This window comes from Equus asinus, chromosome 3 (genome assembly GCF_041296235.1).
Source record: "Equus asinus isolate D_3611 breed Donkey chromosome 3, EquAss-T2T_v2, whole genome shotgun sequence".
Taxonomy (NCBI): domain Eukaryota; kingdom Metazoa; phylum Chordata; class Mammalia; order Perissodactyla; family Equidae; genus Equus; species Equus asinus.
The window spans coordinates 122,847,036-122,866,902 of NC_091792.1; the positions used below are offsets into that span (position 1 = coordinate 122,847,036).

At 37.3% G+C, this 19,867-nt stretch overlaps 1 protein-coding gene across 13 annotated transcripts in view; it reads left to right on the forward strand.

The window, feature by feature from the left end:
- FRYL (FRY like transcription coactivator) overlaps positions 1-19,867 on the forward strand; it is a 249,723-nt gene that overhangs the window by 200,098 nt on the left and 29,758 nt on the right. For all 13 annotated transcript variants that reach the window (XR_011502241.1, XM_070505928.1, XM_070505931.1 and 10 more), the window contains 11 exons: positions 673-794; positions 1,849-2,039; positions 3,383-3,477; positions 4,559-5,166; positions 5,460-5,557; positions 10,231-10,401; positions 12,219-12,359; positions 15,126-15,323; positions 16,740-16,901; positions 17,029-17,103; positions 17,438-17,614. Coding sequence is in view for 12 of the 13 variants with exons in the window: in XM_070505928.1 (XP_070362029.1) it covers positions 673-794; positions 1,849-2,039; positions 3,383-3,477; positions 4,559-5,166; positions 5,460-5,557; positions 10,231-10,401; positions 12,219-12,359; positions 15,126-15,323; positions 16,740-16,901; positions 17,029-17,103; positions 17,438-17,614 (2,038 nt within the window). In the remaining variant the exon portion in view is untranslated. The remainder of the gene's footprint in view (positions 1-672; positions 795-1,848; positions 2,040-3,382; positions 3,478-4,558; positions 5,167-5,459; positions 5,558-10,230; positions 10,402-12,218; positions 12,360-15,125; positions 15,324-16,739; positions 16,902-17,028; positions 17,104-17,437; positions 17,615-19,867) is intronic.

Here is a 19,867-nt window from a genome sequence, read left to right on the forward strand (position 1 = left end):
CAGATCTTTTATTTTTCAAGAAAGGAGGCCCTGTTGAAGATCTCTGAGCTGGATGGGGAGGGTGGGAGGCACAATTAAATAAGTATGTTGAGAAAATCAGCCTTGTAGCAGTGAGGAGGATGAATCAGAGGCAGAAGGGCCTGGAGGCGGCGTGACCATGTGAAAGGTCTCCAGGGCACTTGGGGCCTGTGGTAATAACGGCCTTAACCCTTATTAAGCAAGGGGGTGGCCTTGAAAATGCGAAGACAGTTCCAAGAAAGAATCAACAGGATGTTATTCTGTCCTAAACTTTGCCCGTAGTTGTAGCTAGTAAATTATTTTCTTTGCATTACAATCTAAATACAATCCAGCCTCTACAAATTATTGTGTTTAGACTTATAAAGCAGTAACTAGTACTCTTCTCACTTGGCAAAGTTTGTTATCTCTTCCTACTACCGCTGAAAGAATTTGACGTTAACGATGGGAGACTTTGAAATTATATGTGGCTTGAGTCTCCCGCTGCCTGCTATAGATCATTACAGATCGATCCATGTACGTAAGCTATAGACTGTGTGGCATGCTATTAGATTTCTTCAACAACTCTCCTTTCTAATTGCAAAGGCACATGTTAGGCGAGTAGAACTGTTAACATAAGTTAAAAACCAGGGGACTTAATCTATTCTCTGTTTTCAGAAAAAGAGGACCCCTTTGGAACCATGAGGATGTTTCTGCCAAGAATCCTAGCATAAAGAGTGCTGAGCAGTTAACCACGTTTTTAAAACATGTAGTCTCCGTTTTTAAGCAGTCGAGCTCAGGTATCTTTCAATAAATATTTCAGATAATATTTACTTTCAATGAGATATTTTAATGTGATGTCGAAACTTCTGCTAATGGTTAGCAAAAAGTTAGCTGTTATGTCTACATTAAAAAGTTTTAGATAGGTTTTTTGTTTTTAACTTATCAGTGATAACGGATTTGTGTGGGTTGAAGACAAATTAAGTTACTACTTAAAAATAAGGAAGCTACTTGTGACATGCTGGGCTTCTTAGTTTTGTGTATGGTGGCATCATAAAATTACAACGCATTATGAAACAGTGACATTAAAGGAACATGTAGAGATGACAAACTTAAAAATTCTTTTTTATACTGGTACAGGCTTCTATGATCTAAAATTCTGAAAATTGTAGTAAAAACATGTATATCTAAAGCAAGAGTTCTCAATGAAGGGTGATTTTGCCCCTCGAGCCACCTGGCAATATCTGGAGACGTTGTGTCACAATCGAGGGGCAGGGGCAAGTGGTTCCTACTGGTGTCTAGTTGAGTAGAGGCCAGGGATGCTGCTGAACATCATACACTGCAGGACAGCCCTTACAGTAAAGAACTCTCTGGTCACAATGTCTATAGTGCTGAGGTTGAGAAACCCTGTTCTCAAGGATTACTTCCCTGGGGATTAGAATGAAGAGTCATCTAAAATGCAAATGGAGTTTAATGACAAGAAAAAGCATTGACATAAAATTTGAGTGCCTACCCGGTTTGCCAGAGACTGCTTGGCACTGGGTTTAAAATAGTTAGCCTCTGGGGGCCGGCCCCGTGGCCAAGTGGTTAAATTCACATGCTCTGCTTCAGTGGCCCACTGGTTCGGATCCTGGGCACCATATGGCACCACTCGTCAGGCCATGCTGAGGTAGCATCCCACATGCCACAACTGGAAGGACTCACAACTAAAATATACAACTACGTACTGGGCGATTTGGGGAGAAAAAGCAGACAAAAAAAGATGGTCTTTAAAAAAAGAAAAATTAGCCTCTGATTATAACCCCTATATTCTGAAAAACTAGGACTGCTTACTTGTTTCCTTTGTTTTCACAGAAGGAATTCATTTGGAACATCATCTTAGCGAAGTTGCTCTGCAAACAGCACTTTCTTGTTCTTCTCGACACTATGCTGGGAGATCCTTTCAGATTTTCAGGGCACTAAAGCAGCCTCTGTCTGCAACTACGCTTTCTGATGTTCTCTCCAGACTTGTAGAAACTGTGGGGGATCCAGGGGAAGATGCACAGGTATTTCATTAAGTTCCCGCCGCAGTTCTGGAGCAGCTGCTCATTGTCAAGACTTACTGCCAAACACAGATCACTGTAGGTAGAGCGTAATAATAGCGATATAGAATTATTAATGGCAGAGGTTAACAAGCAGGAAAGAATTAAGTACAGTTTTGTAATTAATATTTAATAACACACTAATTGAATCGAATCATTTAGTGCCTATCAGAGAAAGCTTGACATTTACACACCCCTCCCTGGGTATTATCGTAGGATGATCACAAAGTAAAAGAGACAGGAAGTGAAATTTAAATGTAACGTCGAACATGAGATTTCATTTTTAAGATAAAGTAAGTGAAATATTGCACTTGCGAACTTAAGTCTATACAGAGTGATGATGTTATTAGCATCGTTCTAGACACTGGGAATATGGTAGTGAGGCAGACAAAGTTCCTGGCATTCAGGAGCTCACATTTTATTGGGAAAACAAGCCTTTAATTTGCCCGTAATACATAACTCAGTTTTACTTAGACAGATGCTGTGAAAACAATAAGGTAGCGTAATGGGTTAAGGATGATGAGGCAGAAGGAGTTGTTTTAGGTAGGATCATCTGAGAAGGTGATTTTTGAACACGTACTTAAATGAAGTGAGAGTCCTGTTATAATTTGGGGCAGAACGTTTCAGGCAGAGGGAAATAGGACTGGCAAGTGCAAGGTCCCTGAGGCAAAAGCAATAGGGTTTTTTGAGGAACATGAGGTAAAGCACTGGCTGGAGCGTGTTGGATGGGGGCGTCCAGAGGCCGGAGTTTGAGGAGGTAGGCAGGTCCCGATCATGTGGGGTCTAGTAGGGAAACTAGATGGGAAGCCACTCGAAAGTTTTGAGATGAGGGTGATGGGTATGATTTGCTTTTTAAAAAAATTCCCTCTGGCGGCCAGGTGGAGTCCTTAGGAGGGCAAGAGGGGTCAGTTCAGAGGCTGTGGTCAGAGTCCAGGCTGAAATAGTGGTAGCTTAGATTAAGGAAAGCTATGGAGGTAGAGAAAAGGGGTCAGATTTTTTAGGATATATTTTTAAAATAATATTTTCGAGACTTGCTGATGGATTTGATTTAGACGTGAGAGAAAGTAACAAGGCTGGTTCCTGGCTTCCTGGCCTGAGCAATTTTGAATGAATTGTGATATCATTATAATCAATTTATACCATTAGTTTGATGAGTTTTCATCAGTCAGCAGCATCATGTTGCTCAAGAGTTTAATCATTTTGTAGTATTAAGGTGGAATCTGTCTATTTTTAAATCTCCTTGGGAAGTCCATTGCAATTTGTTTTTTCCCAGAGCAAAATTAATTAAAATCTGCCCTTTTTTCTAGGGATTTGTGATTGAGCTTCTTCTCACGTTGGAGTCTGCAATTGACACTTTGGCTGAAACCATGAAGCATTATGATCTTCTTTCTGCCCTTTCTCAGTAAGAATTTAAACCTGGCAACCTGGAGGGTTGTACATAGAACTTCAGTAGCTGAATATGTATAACTATAATTTTATATTGTAATATTAGTAAGTAAGAATAATACCAAAAATAATAATACCAGTGGGAAAATGAACCTCAGACAGTGAGGATTTGAGAAAAGTCACAACTAATAAGTGGTAGTGCTGTTCCTCTAAGTCCTGGTCAGAGATCTCTCTGCTGTGCTACGTGACTTCACTGACAAGCTCCATCCTGCCACCCTCAACATCCCACTGCCCACCTAGCAGGCCAGTCCCCTGAGGACTCATACCCTCCACATGGTGTTCCTTCTCCCTGGCGTAGCCTCTCCTCCCACTTTCTCTTCCTTGCAAATCCCAGAGTTGATTTATCTTCAGGTCCATCCTAAATATCCCCTCCTAGCTAAGCATTTTTCATTCCCCCAGGATAGTGCTAATTATTTCATCCTTTGGGTTCTCATAGGTTTTTTTCTTCATTATTTTAATAACAGCAATTAACAGGCTATATAAATTTATCCATTTACATATCAGTCTCCCCCAATAGACTCTGTCTGATATTCCTTGCATTTCACATACTGCTGACACATAGTGAAAGTATTCTGTAATTATATTTTTCATCACTGATAATTGGATTTGAGGGAGAAGGAGAAATCAAAAATAAATTTTTGAGCTTGGTTCTTTGGGAAAGAATCTGCATTGAGAGAATAGGAACATCGGGACCATCAAGTTCGGGGATAAGATAAATGATGCTTTGGACCTGTTTACTAAATTCTGGAGCTGAAAGTTATCAGTAATTGCTGTCGCAGAATCTGTACTTCGAGCTCAACGTCATCCAACTCAAAGGAAACAGTTGGCCACAATAGAAAAGATACTGTTGTACATTTTATTTTAATATGGAGGAAAGAAATGAAATCGGATTAAGCAAAGTCAGATATACTTAAAAATGATTTTTCCTGGTAACAGTGACGGTTTTTCAGTGTTTTTGAGAGTAAAATTAACATAGCAAAAGAAGTGGTTGTGCATGCATTCATCTTTTCTTTTTTTCTTTTTTTTTTTTTTTGAAGAACCTCATACCATGATCCTATAATGGGAAACAAGTATGCAGCTAACAGGAAAAGCACTGGACAACTCAATCTAAGCACAAGTCCCATTAATAGTAGCAGTTATTTGGGATATAACAGCAATGCAAGAAGTAACTCTTTGAGATTAAGTTCAATTGGTGACCGAAGAGGTGACCGACGGCGGAGTAACACACTGGATATAATGGATGGACGGATAAACCATAGCAGTAGTTTAGCAAGGACGAGAAGCCTTTCCTCTCTACGAGAGAAAGGAATGTATGATGTGCAGTCCACTACTGAGCCTACCAACTTGATGGCCACCATTTTTTGGATAGCAGCATCTTTATTAGAATCAGATTATGAATATGAATACCTCCTGGCTCTCAGGCTTCTCAACAAACTGCTTATCCATTTGCCTTTGGATAAATCAGAGAGTCGAGAGAAGATTGAAAATGTACAAAGTAAATTGAAATGGAATAATTTCCCAGGCCTTCAGCAGCTCTTCCTGAAGGGCTTTACCTCAGTATCTACACAAGAAATGACCGTGCACCTCCTCAGTAAACTCATCGCTGTCTCCAAACACACCTTGGTGGATCCTTCCCAGTTGTCAGGTGACGTTAATAGAATTGCACCAACTCTTTGCTTTTTAATGTAGTGAAATGTAAACTAACCATTTGTTTGAAAATCTACTAATTTCTGCTTTTCCACAAACAGTTATAGTCATTTTTTTTTAATGGGAGGTAGCTTAAATTCTTTGGTAAAAGCGAAAAAAAGAATTTAGAAGATCGAGTACCCCAGGAAATAAAAAGAAAATGGTTTCCGTGAACCATTGAAAAAAATACCTTTAACTTTTAAAATAATGTGCAATAAAATTGGTTATTGTTTGCTTTTTTTTTCCTGATAGGCTTTCCTCTTAACATCCTTTGCTTATTGCCTCACTTAATCCAGCATTTTGACAGCCCAACTCAGTTTTGCAAAGAAACAGCTAGTCGAATAGCAAAGGTAAGCCAATGTTACAATGAAAGATAACACTAAAGGGAAATTTTTCTGGAGTTTATCTTAAGGGGGGAACTCTCTTAAAAATCCTTATACTGTCACTTCCTATGTGAATTTTGCATCTAAACTTTTATTCTTATTCATATAAAGGAGTTGCATAGTAATGATGTAAATTACAACTGATCAAATGACAGTGAATAAAACTGCTTAATTAGAGTAACTCTTCTCTGAGTCTGAGTCTTTTTCTGCTCCGTTTCCCTACTTTATCCTCTACCTCTCTGTCACTTTCTGATTCATTCATTTATTCACTACCAAATATTTACTGAGCACTGGGTTAGGTGTGGGAATACAATGATAGTCAAAGTAGATAGACTACTTACCTCATGGGCCTTATAGTGGGACTGCAGTCAAGTAAGAAGACAATCCCAGCAGAGTCTGATAAGTGCAATGGGAGGCGGAGTCCTCTAGGGACACATAAAGCAGAAGTCTTCGTCGAGGAAGTCATATCTAAGCAGATGTTGAAGGCTGAATAGGAATAAACAAAGTAAGATCTCTGGGTGAGAAACAAAGAGCAGGACTGAACATAGGAGTTTTCTAGGCAGGAGAAATTGCACGTGCAAAGACCCTGAGGAAGAAGAGAGCATAATGGAGTTGGGGATTCTGAAAGTTTTCTTTCCCTGTGTGTTTGCTGTTTTCCTTTTAACACTGTCTTCATCTTCTCTCTCTACTCCCTTCATTCTTTTTTCTTCCTTCTTTGGCTCCTTCCCTCCCACCATACAGTTCTGAAACAAGAACATAGCTATTTTTCAACTGTCTGTTAACATTTGCTTAAAAGCGTTATAGCTCTTAATTTTAAAAGAATATGATATTGACATTTTATATTTTTAATAATTTCCCCTCTTAAGAACAGTAAAGATCTCTCAAGTACCTTGCATTCTGCTTAAACTTAATTCTTAATTAACTTTTTTTTTTCGGTCAGTCATTGAGTCTTGGGAAAAGGCTATTCAGACTGAAAATAAAAATAGTTACAAGAAGGAGTTATATAAAGTTACAAGTAATATACATACCACAGGAAATTGGGTGACCTGGGGGAGGTGAGTGAATAGCAAGATCAGTAAGAGGATCTAGCTACAGCCCTGGGAGAACAGTCAGAGAAGTTAGCAACAGAAGGGAACAAGCAAGTAAACTTCTCTGGAAGAACTTTTTATATAGGCAACTTTTTAAAAACTAAGATTCAGTTAACAAGTAGCACAGCAGTAATTGGAAACAGCAAGCATGTAGAAAGCCAGATAAAACACCCCCCTTTCCATGGCCCAGATTTCAACACTGGTAAGTGCAGCTTTATCTCTGGATGCAAATGTAGTGGCAAAATACAACCAACCCAATTGGTCACATTTACAGGAACAAGGATAAAACCTTTTCATTATCTTGATAGATAATATTTAATAAATGACAAGAAAATATTTAATAAAATATCTGTTGAATCCACCCCTAATTAAATTTCTAAATAAATTAGATATGGAGATATTCTTAACATAATCATTTTAAAACCATGTATTTAAAAAGAAGAGCCATTATTGGGCCAGCCCTGGGGGCCCTGTGATTATGTTCAGTGTGCTCTGCTTTGGCGACCCGGGTTTGGTTCCTGGGCGTGGACCTACACCATTCATCTGTCAGTGGCCATGCTGTGGCAGTAGCTCACATACAAAATAGACGAAGACTGGCAATGGATGTTGGCTCAGGGCAAATTTTCCTCAGCAGGGGAAAAAAAAAAAGAGCCATTATTATAATCAATGGAAAGATCTTGGTTTTGAAAATGATCGTTTGCCTAAAAAAAAAACTTCATCAATATGTGTTTGCATTAAGGAGGTCTAAAAGTGATACAAAATAAATAATTTATTAAAATGACTTTCATTTTAATATTCTAATGACACATCATTTGAAAAATGTTGTAAACAAGGGGTTTTTTCCTACATGAGGGGTAAGAAAGAAAACATGAGGAAAAAAAGTATTTGGGCTTACTTTGAGGTATGAAGAAAAGCATGAATCCCCTATAATAAGGGAAGTAGAAGCATTTAAGGGTGGCAGCTGACACGTGTTGCATAACTTCTGCCAAATTCTGGGCTACGTGAGGAGCACAGCCTCGCCTGGCCTGGCCCACGCAGGAGCCCCTGGGGTGTTGAGCCTCTGCTGTCATGACCAAGGCCAAGCACGGGAAATTCCCAAATATCTTTTTTGTTTTTAAGAAATCAAATATGGCTTCCTGTGAGTCAGAAACTGTTTTTAACTCTGTTTTCTTCCTGTTGAGCAGCACACAAAGGCTCCTTGCGTATGCTTTCAGCAACCTGCAGGATGTGGATTAAATTGATTCCTTAATTATTCTCACTTAAACTGTTGAGAGTAATTTTCTGCCATTATGTGCTTCCTCATTATGCAAATATCCTTAGCCCTGCTGTTTGCACCCTTGGAGAGCACGAAATTTCAAAACGAGGCAACACTTAGGACAAATATTGTCCTCTCTAGCTATTCATATGGCAAAAATAGTATGCTAAAAAAGTTTCTTATAAACATACTCTTGGGATCATATTTTAACTTGGTAATTCAGAAATTTCAAAACTAAATTGTAACCATTGGCTTTATTATATAATTGCACAGCATGTATTCCTAGGAATTTTCTGTCTTTTCAAAAATATGTTTTAAAAAATCATTCTCTAAAAAAAAATTCTTTAAGAATATAAGAATTCTATCAATGTTTTTATTCTTCAGGAAAAATTTTGTATTTTAAAAATTTACTTTAAAAAATTTTAAATTAAAAAATTTACTATAAAGAATTTAAAGTGTAAATGTTTTTCCTGGGGCCAGCCCCGTGGCCGAGTGGTTAAGTTCGGGTGCTCCACTTCAGCAGCCCAGGGTTTCGCTGGTTCGGATCCTGGGCATGGACTTGGCGCCACTCGTCAGGCCACATTGAGGTGGCGTCCCACATGCCATAACTAGAAGGACCCACAACTAAAACTATACAACTATGTACTTGGGGGATTTGGGGAGAAAAAAGCAGAAAAAAAAATTTTCCAGAAGAGTAACAAATTTTTGTGAAATTATACAATTATGTGATTTTTAAAAATATTATTATATTTTGAAATACAGATAAGAAATATCAACCAAATTTTTCTTTTTTCTTCCTGGTGTCTGTTTTATGGGTAAAAGGCTAATGCATGAAATCAGCTTCTTTTAATCATTTTATAAAATAGCTTCTATGCTACTGTGTTAATAGTCTGTGCACAATCTTGCACAACTTTGTGTCCCAGACCTGTCCAGTGATAATGTCCACATGATGAATCAAAAGAAAAGTCAGTTATATTCTTCTGAAAGTTGAAAATATATATATTTAAAAAGGTAACACTCTACTTTCTTTATTGAATGTTCTAGGCAGTTTGTGAGAATACATATAACACATCAATAAGATGGAAGATTAAGCAAGGAAAAAGAAAAAAGGAAAACTAAAAGCAATGTCAGTGAGGCTGGCCTTTTTTTCTTTTTTCTTTTTTCTTTTCTTTTAAAGATTGGCACCTGAGCTAACATCTGTTGCCAATCTTCCTTTCTTCTTCTTCTTCTTCTTCTCCTCCTCCTTAAATACCCTCAGTCAATAGTTGTAGGTCTTTCTAGTTGTGCTACGTGGGCCGGTGCCTCAGCAAGGCCTGATGAGCGGTGCTAGGTCCGCACCCAGGATCTGAACCAGTGAAACCCTAGGCCACCAAAGTGGAGCGCGAACTTAACCACTCAGCCACGGGGTGGCCTCCTGAGGCTGGCCTTTTCTGATAGATAGGGATGAAAGACTAGCATGGCCCTTTTCTAGTTCTGTGTGGTTCAGGTGTCCCCCAGAGGAGGCTCAGGAACGTCCTCACCAATAACTCAAGGAACAGACTAAGAAGGTGCATTTGGTCAGTAAGATCCTCCCAAACGTTTGTTGATTCAGATTCCATAGTACTGTGTCAAAGAAACTCTAGAAGTCAATACATTTTGAAGTGGCCTCTACATGACTGACCAAGAACCTGAAGAGCTTTAGGTGATTTCCTGAAGAGCCGTTTGGGGTCCACCCTGCAGACTGCCATTCATTGGAGCTGCAAGACTCAGAGTATTATCAGAGCTCCAGTGAGGTCCTCTGAATACCTCACACATGTTGAGGCTGTCTGTACTTGACTGCTCTACTGAGAGACCCTGGGGAGCTTGAGACCGAAGCGTTTGTTTGTTGGCACAGCAGCTCTGAACCTCGCTGAGAATTCCCAGGTTGAGCCAGCATGTTTCCTTGTGCGCTGAACCATAGATTTTACAAAACAAAACTCTTTTTTTCAAAAGGTACAAAATAACATATATGGTTCACAAAACCACGTATGGGTTTTTACCAAAGAAAGTCTTACAGAGCATCAGACTGAAAAAAGCCATACTGTTTAACACCTGTGGAAGTGCTTGACGTGTTAATCATCTTTCCATGTTGTCTGTCATTCTCTTAAGAATGCCTTGTGCTTTTCTTCTCTTCTAACTCTTCTGTACTGAAATAAAATGCATTAAATCTTCAACATATACATCTAACATTTTCATTAAATACCTTTAGTATAAAATCAAGTTTAAACTTATATCTTTATTTTAGGTAAATAAAATTTTTTTTTTTTTGGTGTTTTTAGGTTTGTGCAGAAGAAAAATGCCCAACGCTTGTCAATCTGGCTCACATGATGAGTTTGTACAGTACACACACATATTCCCGAGACTGTTCTAACTGGATCAACGTAGTGTGTAGATACCTGCATGACTCCTTCTCGGAGACTACGTTCAATCTGGTGACTTATCTTGCAGAGGTAAATTTACAAGAAAACGGGGCAGGGGGCTGTTTAGCCGCTCTGTGGCAAAATTTTCAAGTAGACTTATTTCTAGAAGCAGCACTGATGCTAACTAATCTTTAAACTGTCTTTGAGAGGGAATATAGATAACATCTTTTTTAAAAGAAAAATATGGGTAGTTCCTTTCAAGGATAAAGGAAGTTTTTATAAAGTTTTTTTTTTCCATTTTCAGTGTTTATTTCTTCATTCACTGCCCTTCAGTGATATAAACTCAAAATAATGCAAACCTCAACTTTATTTAAAATGGAAAATGGGTTTTTGGGTGTATTTCCTCATTCACTGTCCTTAAGTGACATAAAACTCTAAATAATGTAATTTTAATTCAAATGGAAAATGGGTTTTTACTGGTCTTGATCCTAGAGAATGGCTATTATTTTTGTTTCCACAAAATTCCTTCTTGACTCTGAAATCCCTTCTAGAATAATACAGCATGCAAAGGCATTTCTGCTGGGTAATTCTTTATTTTGATGATACATTTGCTTCCTAATCTAAAATATGATTTTGGTGGCTAAAAATGAAATTATTTAAAAAACTAGCCCTAGAACGGCATAAAAAGTTAATGTTTCTTGAGGGAGTAACTTCATGCTTAGAAAAGTGAATTACTGAGTCGATAGCCACAAGGAGAACCTCAAAAAGAAGAAATTCTTGGTCGCTAAGAATGTTTATCAGCATATAATAAAGTAATAGCTTCCTTTTTAAAAAGTCGGCCTATAGAAATTAAACCTAAAACACTGTAAACTTAAAAGAAATTATTCACAACTCGATAAATATTTTACGTATTGCTCATCAAACTGTTTACCTTAGCTACGTCACTGATGTTGAATATCATGAAATGCTTCAGGATTGGTGTGAATTTTTTTAAAGCATTGATTTTGATAGGTTTGCTCCTGTGAGCTTTAGACTCAAGGGAGCTGACAGTGTGAACTGTCTGCCTGGCAGCTTCCTAACCCGAGTGAATGCAAGTCCCTAGGTTTATCTTATACCTGTACCTTTAGGACCAGGACCAACATAAACCAGGCCTAGCCTCCTTAGTTGGCTTTGAATTGCAGTGCCTTAGACCAGCTTCACATTGGCGCCATCATAAAGCTCACCACTAAAGTCACAGTAGTACTCCCTGAGGATCTAATCGTGGGGTTCCAAGGTCTGGGACTGGCACAATGCAGCCTGTTTGCATCACATTAGGGCAACATTTGTCCACTCGGTAGAGAGACTGCTTTGCCCCGAATGTTACTCTTACTAGTGTAAATTGTCCTTGTTGTATTATTATTAATAACTCTCAAAGTATTACTAACAACAGTTCTAAAGCTAGTTACGTATATTTAAAACTATGTATATTTAATTTGATTGTCCTGCAAACTGCATGAAGTAGGTGTTACCGCTATTTTATTTTAAAAAATCAGGCTTGGAGAAGTTAAGAAACATGTCCAAGATCACATGGCTAATAAGTGGCTGGCGTGAATGGTTTGGGGGAGGCACTCTTTGGGGATGGTGGTATAGCGGTGTTCTTCTTAACCTAAAGTAAATGGTGTTCAACTAAATTAGTTAAGGAAATAAAAGAAAATGCTAAGATTAAGATGAAAAATATCTACTTCTCTTTTCTGAACTGAGGACAAATAACAATAAATAGATACCACCTTTTACCTTTATTAGTCTCTGGATTTCTAGTCATCCAGCTATAAATTCATGGTTTAAATCTGTTGTTTTTCAACATCATAAATCTAAATAGTGAATTTTCTTTAACTTGATTAAAGCACACCTTTTAATTTTGCTTTTAGCTGTTAGAAAAAGGGTTGTCCAGTATGCAGCAGTCGCTACTACAGATCATCTACAGTCTTCTGAGTCACATTGACCTCTCTGCTGCCCCCGTCAAGCAGTTTAATCTGGAGATCATAAAGATTATTGGCAAATACGTACAGGTGAGTGACCACAAAACTTATGTATAGAAATATTCATCTCAAAACGATTTATAATCATAAAAATCAGAAACATCTTAAATGTTCAAGAGTAGGGAAGTGGCTAGTCCATAAATCATGTTTTCAGGAATATTTACAATGTGGAAAAACGTTCTCCTTGTAAGTGACAAAAAGCAGAATCTGAATGGTAACATTGGTCTAATTCCTAATTTGAATTTTAACCATTACATCTATGAATATACATTTCAGTAATGACTAGAAAGGATGTTCAAAATGGCAGCAGTCACCATCTTTAGACAGTACAATTAGAATTGTGACTCTTTGCACCTTCCTTTTACTTTATTTTACTTTTTGGCTGCGGAAGATTCTCCCTGAGCTAACATCTGTGCCAGTCTTCCTCTGTTTTATATGTGGGTCACCTGCTACAGGATGGCTGACAAGTGGTGTAGGTCTGTGCCCAGAATCCGAACTTGTGAACCTGTGCCGCTGAAGCAGAGCACACTGAACTTAACCACTATACTACAGGGCCTGGCCCCTGTACCTTCCTATTTTTAATCAGATTCTACATAATTAATAAACAAATATTACTCTTAGAAACAGAAGAGCCCTTTGAAGAGTCTGTATTTTAGAGTTGCTTTCTGTGTCTGATAAAAGCACCAGAAGTTTAGAAAGTAGAAAGTTTTAATCTAAGTGATGTCATATCAACCTGGTCTGTTCTAAATTTCACCTGTGAACTATCTGTTAAGAAAGGCTTTGCTGAGCAGATCAGTATTGTGGATACAACTTATCAAAGAGAGCAAACTCTTTAAGAACCTTCACAGATTAATATTCTATGTTTCTATTCCAGTTATATTTGCATTCACTAAAGCAAAACTTACAAATGGAAATACTTGACTAGGAATGAGTTTGTGTCCTAGTCTGTATCTGAAAGTAATAAAACTGGATTTAAATGTTTTCCATTATTCAGTTAGGTAATCCAGATTACTTTTCAGATTCCCTTGAAAATTGGTGATTGCAAATATTCAAAAGAACCTAAGATTCTTTGGTGACTCCCTGTATCTTCTCTACCTTATCTCTTATTGAGGAAGGCTTCACCAAATAACAATTGTATTTTTTTCCTAAAGCACATTTCTCTTTTCTTCTTAAAGTGTAAAGAAGTTAACTCATCAAATATTTGCTGAATCTTCCACAGAAACATAAACACATTGAGTTACTAATTTATAAAATATAAATACATTTATTTTGTTCAGAACCACAAGCCCACATGCCCACTGAGAAAGCAAGTAACCAAAGGAGGGCATAGACTTATGACTCAGTGAATTGCACGTTCCCCATCTAAAAGGAACAGCACAACCTGGCTTCCTCTAACAGTTGCCATGTTGGAGGACTGGTCCAGGGTGGCCAGAACTTCGAATTTTTAAAGAGAAGCTAGAAATCTGGGTTCTGCTGTAAAATCTCCTAATTTCAAAATGGTGACTCAAATTTCTTTTCAAGTTTATTTTTAGATGTGTGAACCAAGGTCATATTTAGCTGACGGGTCATCACAGATAGTGACTTTGCTTTATTCCAACATTAAACATTTTACAGAATTGAACTCCTGATAGTCGTTTACATTTGGAACACAGCTACCAATGTAATTTATGGAAACATCCCTGGAAATGTTGGAGCACCTCACAATGCCCAGAGTTTCTAATTATCTCTGTCAGAAAAAAAAGATGATGATTTCTACTTAGCCATAACTTTGTTAAATGGAAACAAACTGATTTTTACAATGATATGCTTAAAATGTCATAATACGGACAGTTCTATTGTTATTAAATATTTTGTGCTTTAGGTGTCTTCATATTAAGATGTTATTAACTAAACTGGATGACTCTGTTCTGCCAAAGATTTTTCACTTCCTTTTTCTCGTGGCATTTTTTCCTACCCTAGAATTGTCAGCTGTGAAACAACATATGTCATACAAGGTTGAGATGTGATTTTGGTACCATAAATAAGCAAAAAAGTAGTTTTTTTATGTTGTCTATTCTTTTCAGTAGATGGTAAAAGATAAATATAAATTCTTTATTAGACATTGATTCTTCCCCATATATACATCTGTCATGTAAATCATTCCTAAATTATGTTGGTAGAAATATACAAAACTAAAAGCAGAACAGTAACTCAAAAAACATAGCCATCATATAGGTAGGAGAAAAAAAACTCACCCTATGCAACTCAGTAATCCCTGAGAGCATCTCTTTAGCACAGTGTTTGTGCTTATTATTTGGGGCTTGGGTCATCAAGAAAAATCTAAAATGTTTTTAGTATTTTAATATTTTTATGTCTAAAAAAGAAAGTATGCATTAAAAATTGTTTATGTCCAAGGCTTAACATATCTAAAGTTTAGAGTCTTAAAGCCATAAACTTCATTCATCTAGAAAGTTGACACGTACACAACCCCTTTGTTTACCACTAATGCCAGATGATGGTATCAGACTTTGGAAATTAATAGTATTTATAAAGCACTCATTGGGGAGAAATGCAAAGTATTCTGAATTGGTAGCATTATTATGTATTTGGGGACTTGTAAATCTAACAGCACAAATAATAACTTGTTTTCTTTCCTTTTGTAACTCAGACCCTCTGTGAAGGACCTCAAAGTAAAAATGAATAGTTTTCAAGAGTTTTTGTAGAAACAGTATTTTCATTGTCTACAGTCCACACTAAATTTTGTTCATAGGTAAATAATGTATTTGTAACCTTTATGTTTCTCTTTTTTTAAACCAGAGTCCTTATTGGAAGGAAGCCCTTAACATATTAAAACTCGTGGTGTCTCGTTCTGCAAGTCTTGTTGTGCCCAGCGATATTCCCAAGACCTATGGAGGAGACATAGGTTCCCCGGAAATATCCTTCACTAAGATTTTTAATAATGTCTCTAAGGAGTTGCCTGGGAAGACCTTAGATTTTCATTTTGATATATCTGAGGTAAGACGCTCAGGAATTGATACAAGTGTTCTGTTAGAAATTTTCTTTTGTTCATTTATTCATTCTCCCGTTCAACAAGCACTGATTGAGCTGATACTCAGTAGCAGATGCTGTGGTAGGTGCTGAGAAAACAGGGTGGGGGTAGGGAGAAGGGTTACTCTCAGGATGCTTACAGTCTCTTGGGGAAATAGGCAAATAAACATTGTGGTAAGTGCTTTGGCTGGAAGTAAGTTAGAAGTACTATAGAAATATATAGCATGTACATCTAATCTGAGCTGAGTGTCGAAAGATAAATAACCCTAGACAGGCATATATTGAAATTTGGGGAGGAGAGATTAAATCCAAGAAAAGGCAACATGTGTGAATGAAGGCTTGTAAGTGTGAGAAAGCATGGTGCTCTGGAAACTTCCATAGCACGGAAGCAGGGTACAGAGAATGGCGGTAGAGTGTGATGAGAGATGAGGCTGAAGGCATAAGGGGGGCAAGATCAGGGACCTTGCCTGCCATAGTAACAAGATGGTTTTATCTTCAAGCAGTAGGAACTCTTAAAGGATTTTTAGTTGAAATTGTGGAAGGAAAAACAAAGCTAAAATAAACTGAGACCTGAGAAGCTTGGTGAATATTCCATGCAGAGGGGGCAGCATGTGCCAAAACACAGGTCCGTAAAAGCACAGTATGTTTGGAAAACAACAGGAAGTTCAGTTTGCTGGAGTGTGAAGTTCAGGAGGGAGTGGGAGAAGTTGAGGTTAGGGAGATAAGCAGGAACCAGATCATAAAGGGACTGTATAACATGCAAATGAGCTTGAATATTCAAATGAAAATTCAAGACACTTCACAAAGCCAAATAAATATAAGTGAGTTTTGGATCCTCATAGAACTTTTACCGAAATAATTTTGGAAGTATTATACATCAGATTTGTAGTAAGACACTATATAGATATCTTCCTCTTCGGAGTTGTTACTTATCTTCAATATTTGCGAAAGCACATTACTGAAGCACACTTAACAATATGCATTGAAGAAACAGCAGAATGTTAACAGACATTAAATCTGAGTGGTGAGATTACTGGTGATTTTTTAAAATAATTTTTATGTTTTCTGAGCTCTCAAACAGGATATATTTTACAACCACGGGGGGAAAGCCGGAGGTGGTAGTTCTTAAAGAAAGCAGATCTGTCTTTAAAATAGGAATAAGCTCTCAGATAGTCTTCTCAGAGACTCATTCCAAAAAAGTGAAATCTCTTAATTAAAAAAAAAGACATCATTACCTTTGATTTTTGTAACATCTGCCTCGTGCTAAGTAATCTTTCTCCTTATGCTGTTTTTTGTTTGTAAAAAAATGTCATTATTGATACACTATTAACCCTTTTATGTTGAATTATGTAAGTCAGACACTGGCATTTTGTTTCTATGTAGACCCCAATTATTGGAAATAAATATGGTGATCAGCATAGCGCAGCCGGAAGAAATGGGAAGCCAAAAGTTATTGCTGTTACTAGAAGTACTTCTTCAACTTCTTCGGGTTCGAATTCTAATGCCTTGGTCCCGGTCAGTTGGAAAAGGCCACAGTTATCACAGGTATGTAAAAGCATATCAAAATGAATATTTATGGAATAGAAGAATCAATTTTGTTGTCTGTGTGAACACTCGAGAATTTATCTTATTATATCAGTAATACTAACACTTGAATTTTTTTTTTCTTTAGCGAAGAACAAGAGAAAAGCTAATGAATGTGCTTTCTCTCTGTGGTCCAGAATCTGGCCTTCCGAAGAATCCATCTGTGAGTAATCGGGAAGGCATGTGTAAAGGTTTAAAAAAATCATGTTAGTCCACGAAGAAATGGAAATTATTCTGTCTCCTTGCTTGCCTTTTTCTGACTTTCCTCACTTATGGTATTAACTAAGAATGAAAAAAATATTACTTGTCTTTGTGACACTTGGCAGCTCTGCTAATTAAGTATTCAGCCAGTTAGATGTTAACATGAAGACCAAATTAAAGCTCTGGATTCATTGACAGATATGCCCGGCAGTGGTTCTCAGGGCACTGATGTCTCGTGTGCAGAGTGACAAGCTGATGCATGGCCTTTTTTTTTTTTTCCCCTCTGGTGGGGTCAGGTTGTATTTTCCTCCAATGAGGATCTGGAAGTCGGTGACCAGCAGACTAGCCTAATTTCTGCAACAGAAGACATAATTCAGGAGGAAGAAGTAGCTGTGGAAGATAATAGCAGTGAACAACAGTTTGGTGTTTTTAAGGATTTTGACTTTTTAGATGTTGAATTGGAAGATGCAGAGGTAAGGATATGGGCTTTCCGTTATGGTATTATAGAAGAGTTGCAACTATATGAGAATTAAGGATTTGACCATAGACTCTTCCCTTATTAAAGTCAGTGTAAGGTCAAAAAGATAAACATCTAAGTTGGGAACTGAATGTGATTAGTATAATTAGTCAACAGCAGAATAAGTCTGAAATAAGAGGAAAATCTAATTTTTCATCTTTATCTTTAAAACTATAGAGTAAAAAAAATGGATTTCTTCACAAGTGTTTTTCTAATTTAGGATCTACTTAGATCCTGTTTTACATGAGCTATACAATTAATGTGCAGCAAAATAGTAAAAAATTATATTAAAATTTATCAAACAATTTTAAAGTATAAATCTAAATACTGCTACTAAATTGATGATTAAGAAGGCTTTGGCTCTCCAGAACTCTTTCCCATGGCAAATGGTTGAGGTTCTTCCTATGACATTCCTCACCACTCTCTTCTTTATGACATACCCAGCTCTCTCAAATGCTTCACTTCATTTCATGCCCAAAGGGCTTTCTCCTCTAAAATGATTGTTTAATTAAACTGATAGTTGTGTCAGTTTAGATGCTTTCTAAGTGGAAAATCCAACACCAAAAGTGGATTTATTGGTTCACAAAATTTAGATGATCTGGAGTTATTACTTATTTAGATATGGCTCAGTGAGGTCTCTGGTTATTTCTCTGTAGTTCCCTAGGTTCTGCCCTTCTCTACCAGTCAGCTCAGACAGTGGCGAGATGGTTATGTCCACAGACAGTACTGGTCAGAGGAAGTGAGGGCTGCTTCCAGAAACGCTCTCATAAAAGTGAAGAAGTTGTTCTCCTAAATGCTTTTAGCATACTTGTCATATCTCATTGGCCCAAGCTGGCACATGTGCCAATTTCTAAAACAATCATTGTGGCAAAGAGAATAGATCGCCCTGGTTGTCTTAGACTATTCAGAATGAATTTCTATAGCTAATGTCAGTCCCATAAACCACAGTCTCCTAAAGCTAGAAAGTTTATGTCAAATAGGTCAAAAAAATGTTCCTTCTAAAACTTTTACAAATATCTATACGTGAGGAGCCCAAAATGCCTTATTGTCAAGTATCCATACCATGTCATTGATATATGTCTCTCCGAAGAATTTAAACACTCATATAATTCGTATGCATTCATCAGCTCTCTTGAAGGGATGTTTCCTTTAGTGCTACTAGGTGAGGCGGAGGAATGAAATGTAATGGCCTGTGCCATGTCACACTGTTGGTTTTTGATAGGAGACCAGTTTAGGGAGGGCCTCCTGTATGCTTTGGCATCCCCTGCAGATATGAGCTAGAAGGCTCCTATATAATAGTTAACCATTTATACATTCCCACAGTTGTACAGGTTCATAGGAGCCCAAGAACAAGTATTATTCAGCACCTTATAGGGCAGTGGCTTTTAAACTTTTTTTGACTGTAATTCATAGTTAATAACATTTTATATCACATCCATGTAGATATATAGACACACATTTTAAAAAATTCAAGAATATGCATCCTTACTCTATGCCATGCATACCGATGTTTTCTATTCTCTTCTTTTCGTTTCTGTTTTTTTCAAAAAGGGCAAGTCACCACCCTCTAAGATTGACTTCACTCCCACAATTTGGAAAACATGTAGGAAATAGGCCAGACTTGCATAATCAGGCAAAAAAGCGTTATGAGTTGAAGGGACCTGCGGCCCTGCCTCGAGGAGGGCATGAGCAGCTGCTAAATTCTTCTGTAGTTATTTGCTTTTTTCAGTTCAGAATTTAAAATTTCCAAAGGCAGGCTCTTGACATTTTTGTAATGGTAAGGTTATTTTTTCTGTTTGCTTTTTTTCTCTAAGAACACTGTAAATGCTTCCAAGTTCATCCAGTACTTTAAAATGTCAGTAGTAATAAATGTGGCTTTTAAATAGAACCGTAGACTGAATTAAAGACGCTTATTATCCTTCTGTCTTTGATTCAAGTCACCGTAATTTGGGGAAGGTGGTGCTAATTTATGCCTCAGAATTAGGCCAAATCAAATGACAGAGATTTTCTAAAACCTAAATATAGTCGTGCTTAAAACATAGTAACAGGAAATACTTTGCTACAAAATAATAAATGAATTAATTCTAATGACACTTCCAAAGTATCCCCAACCTTGAAAGCCCACAGTGTGTATTCATTCATTCACCAAATATATATCGAGTGTTGTGGCCATTGTTATGTGTTATGCTACATAATAATATTTGAAATG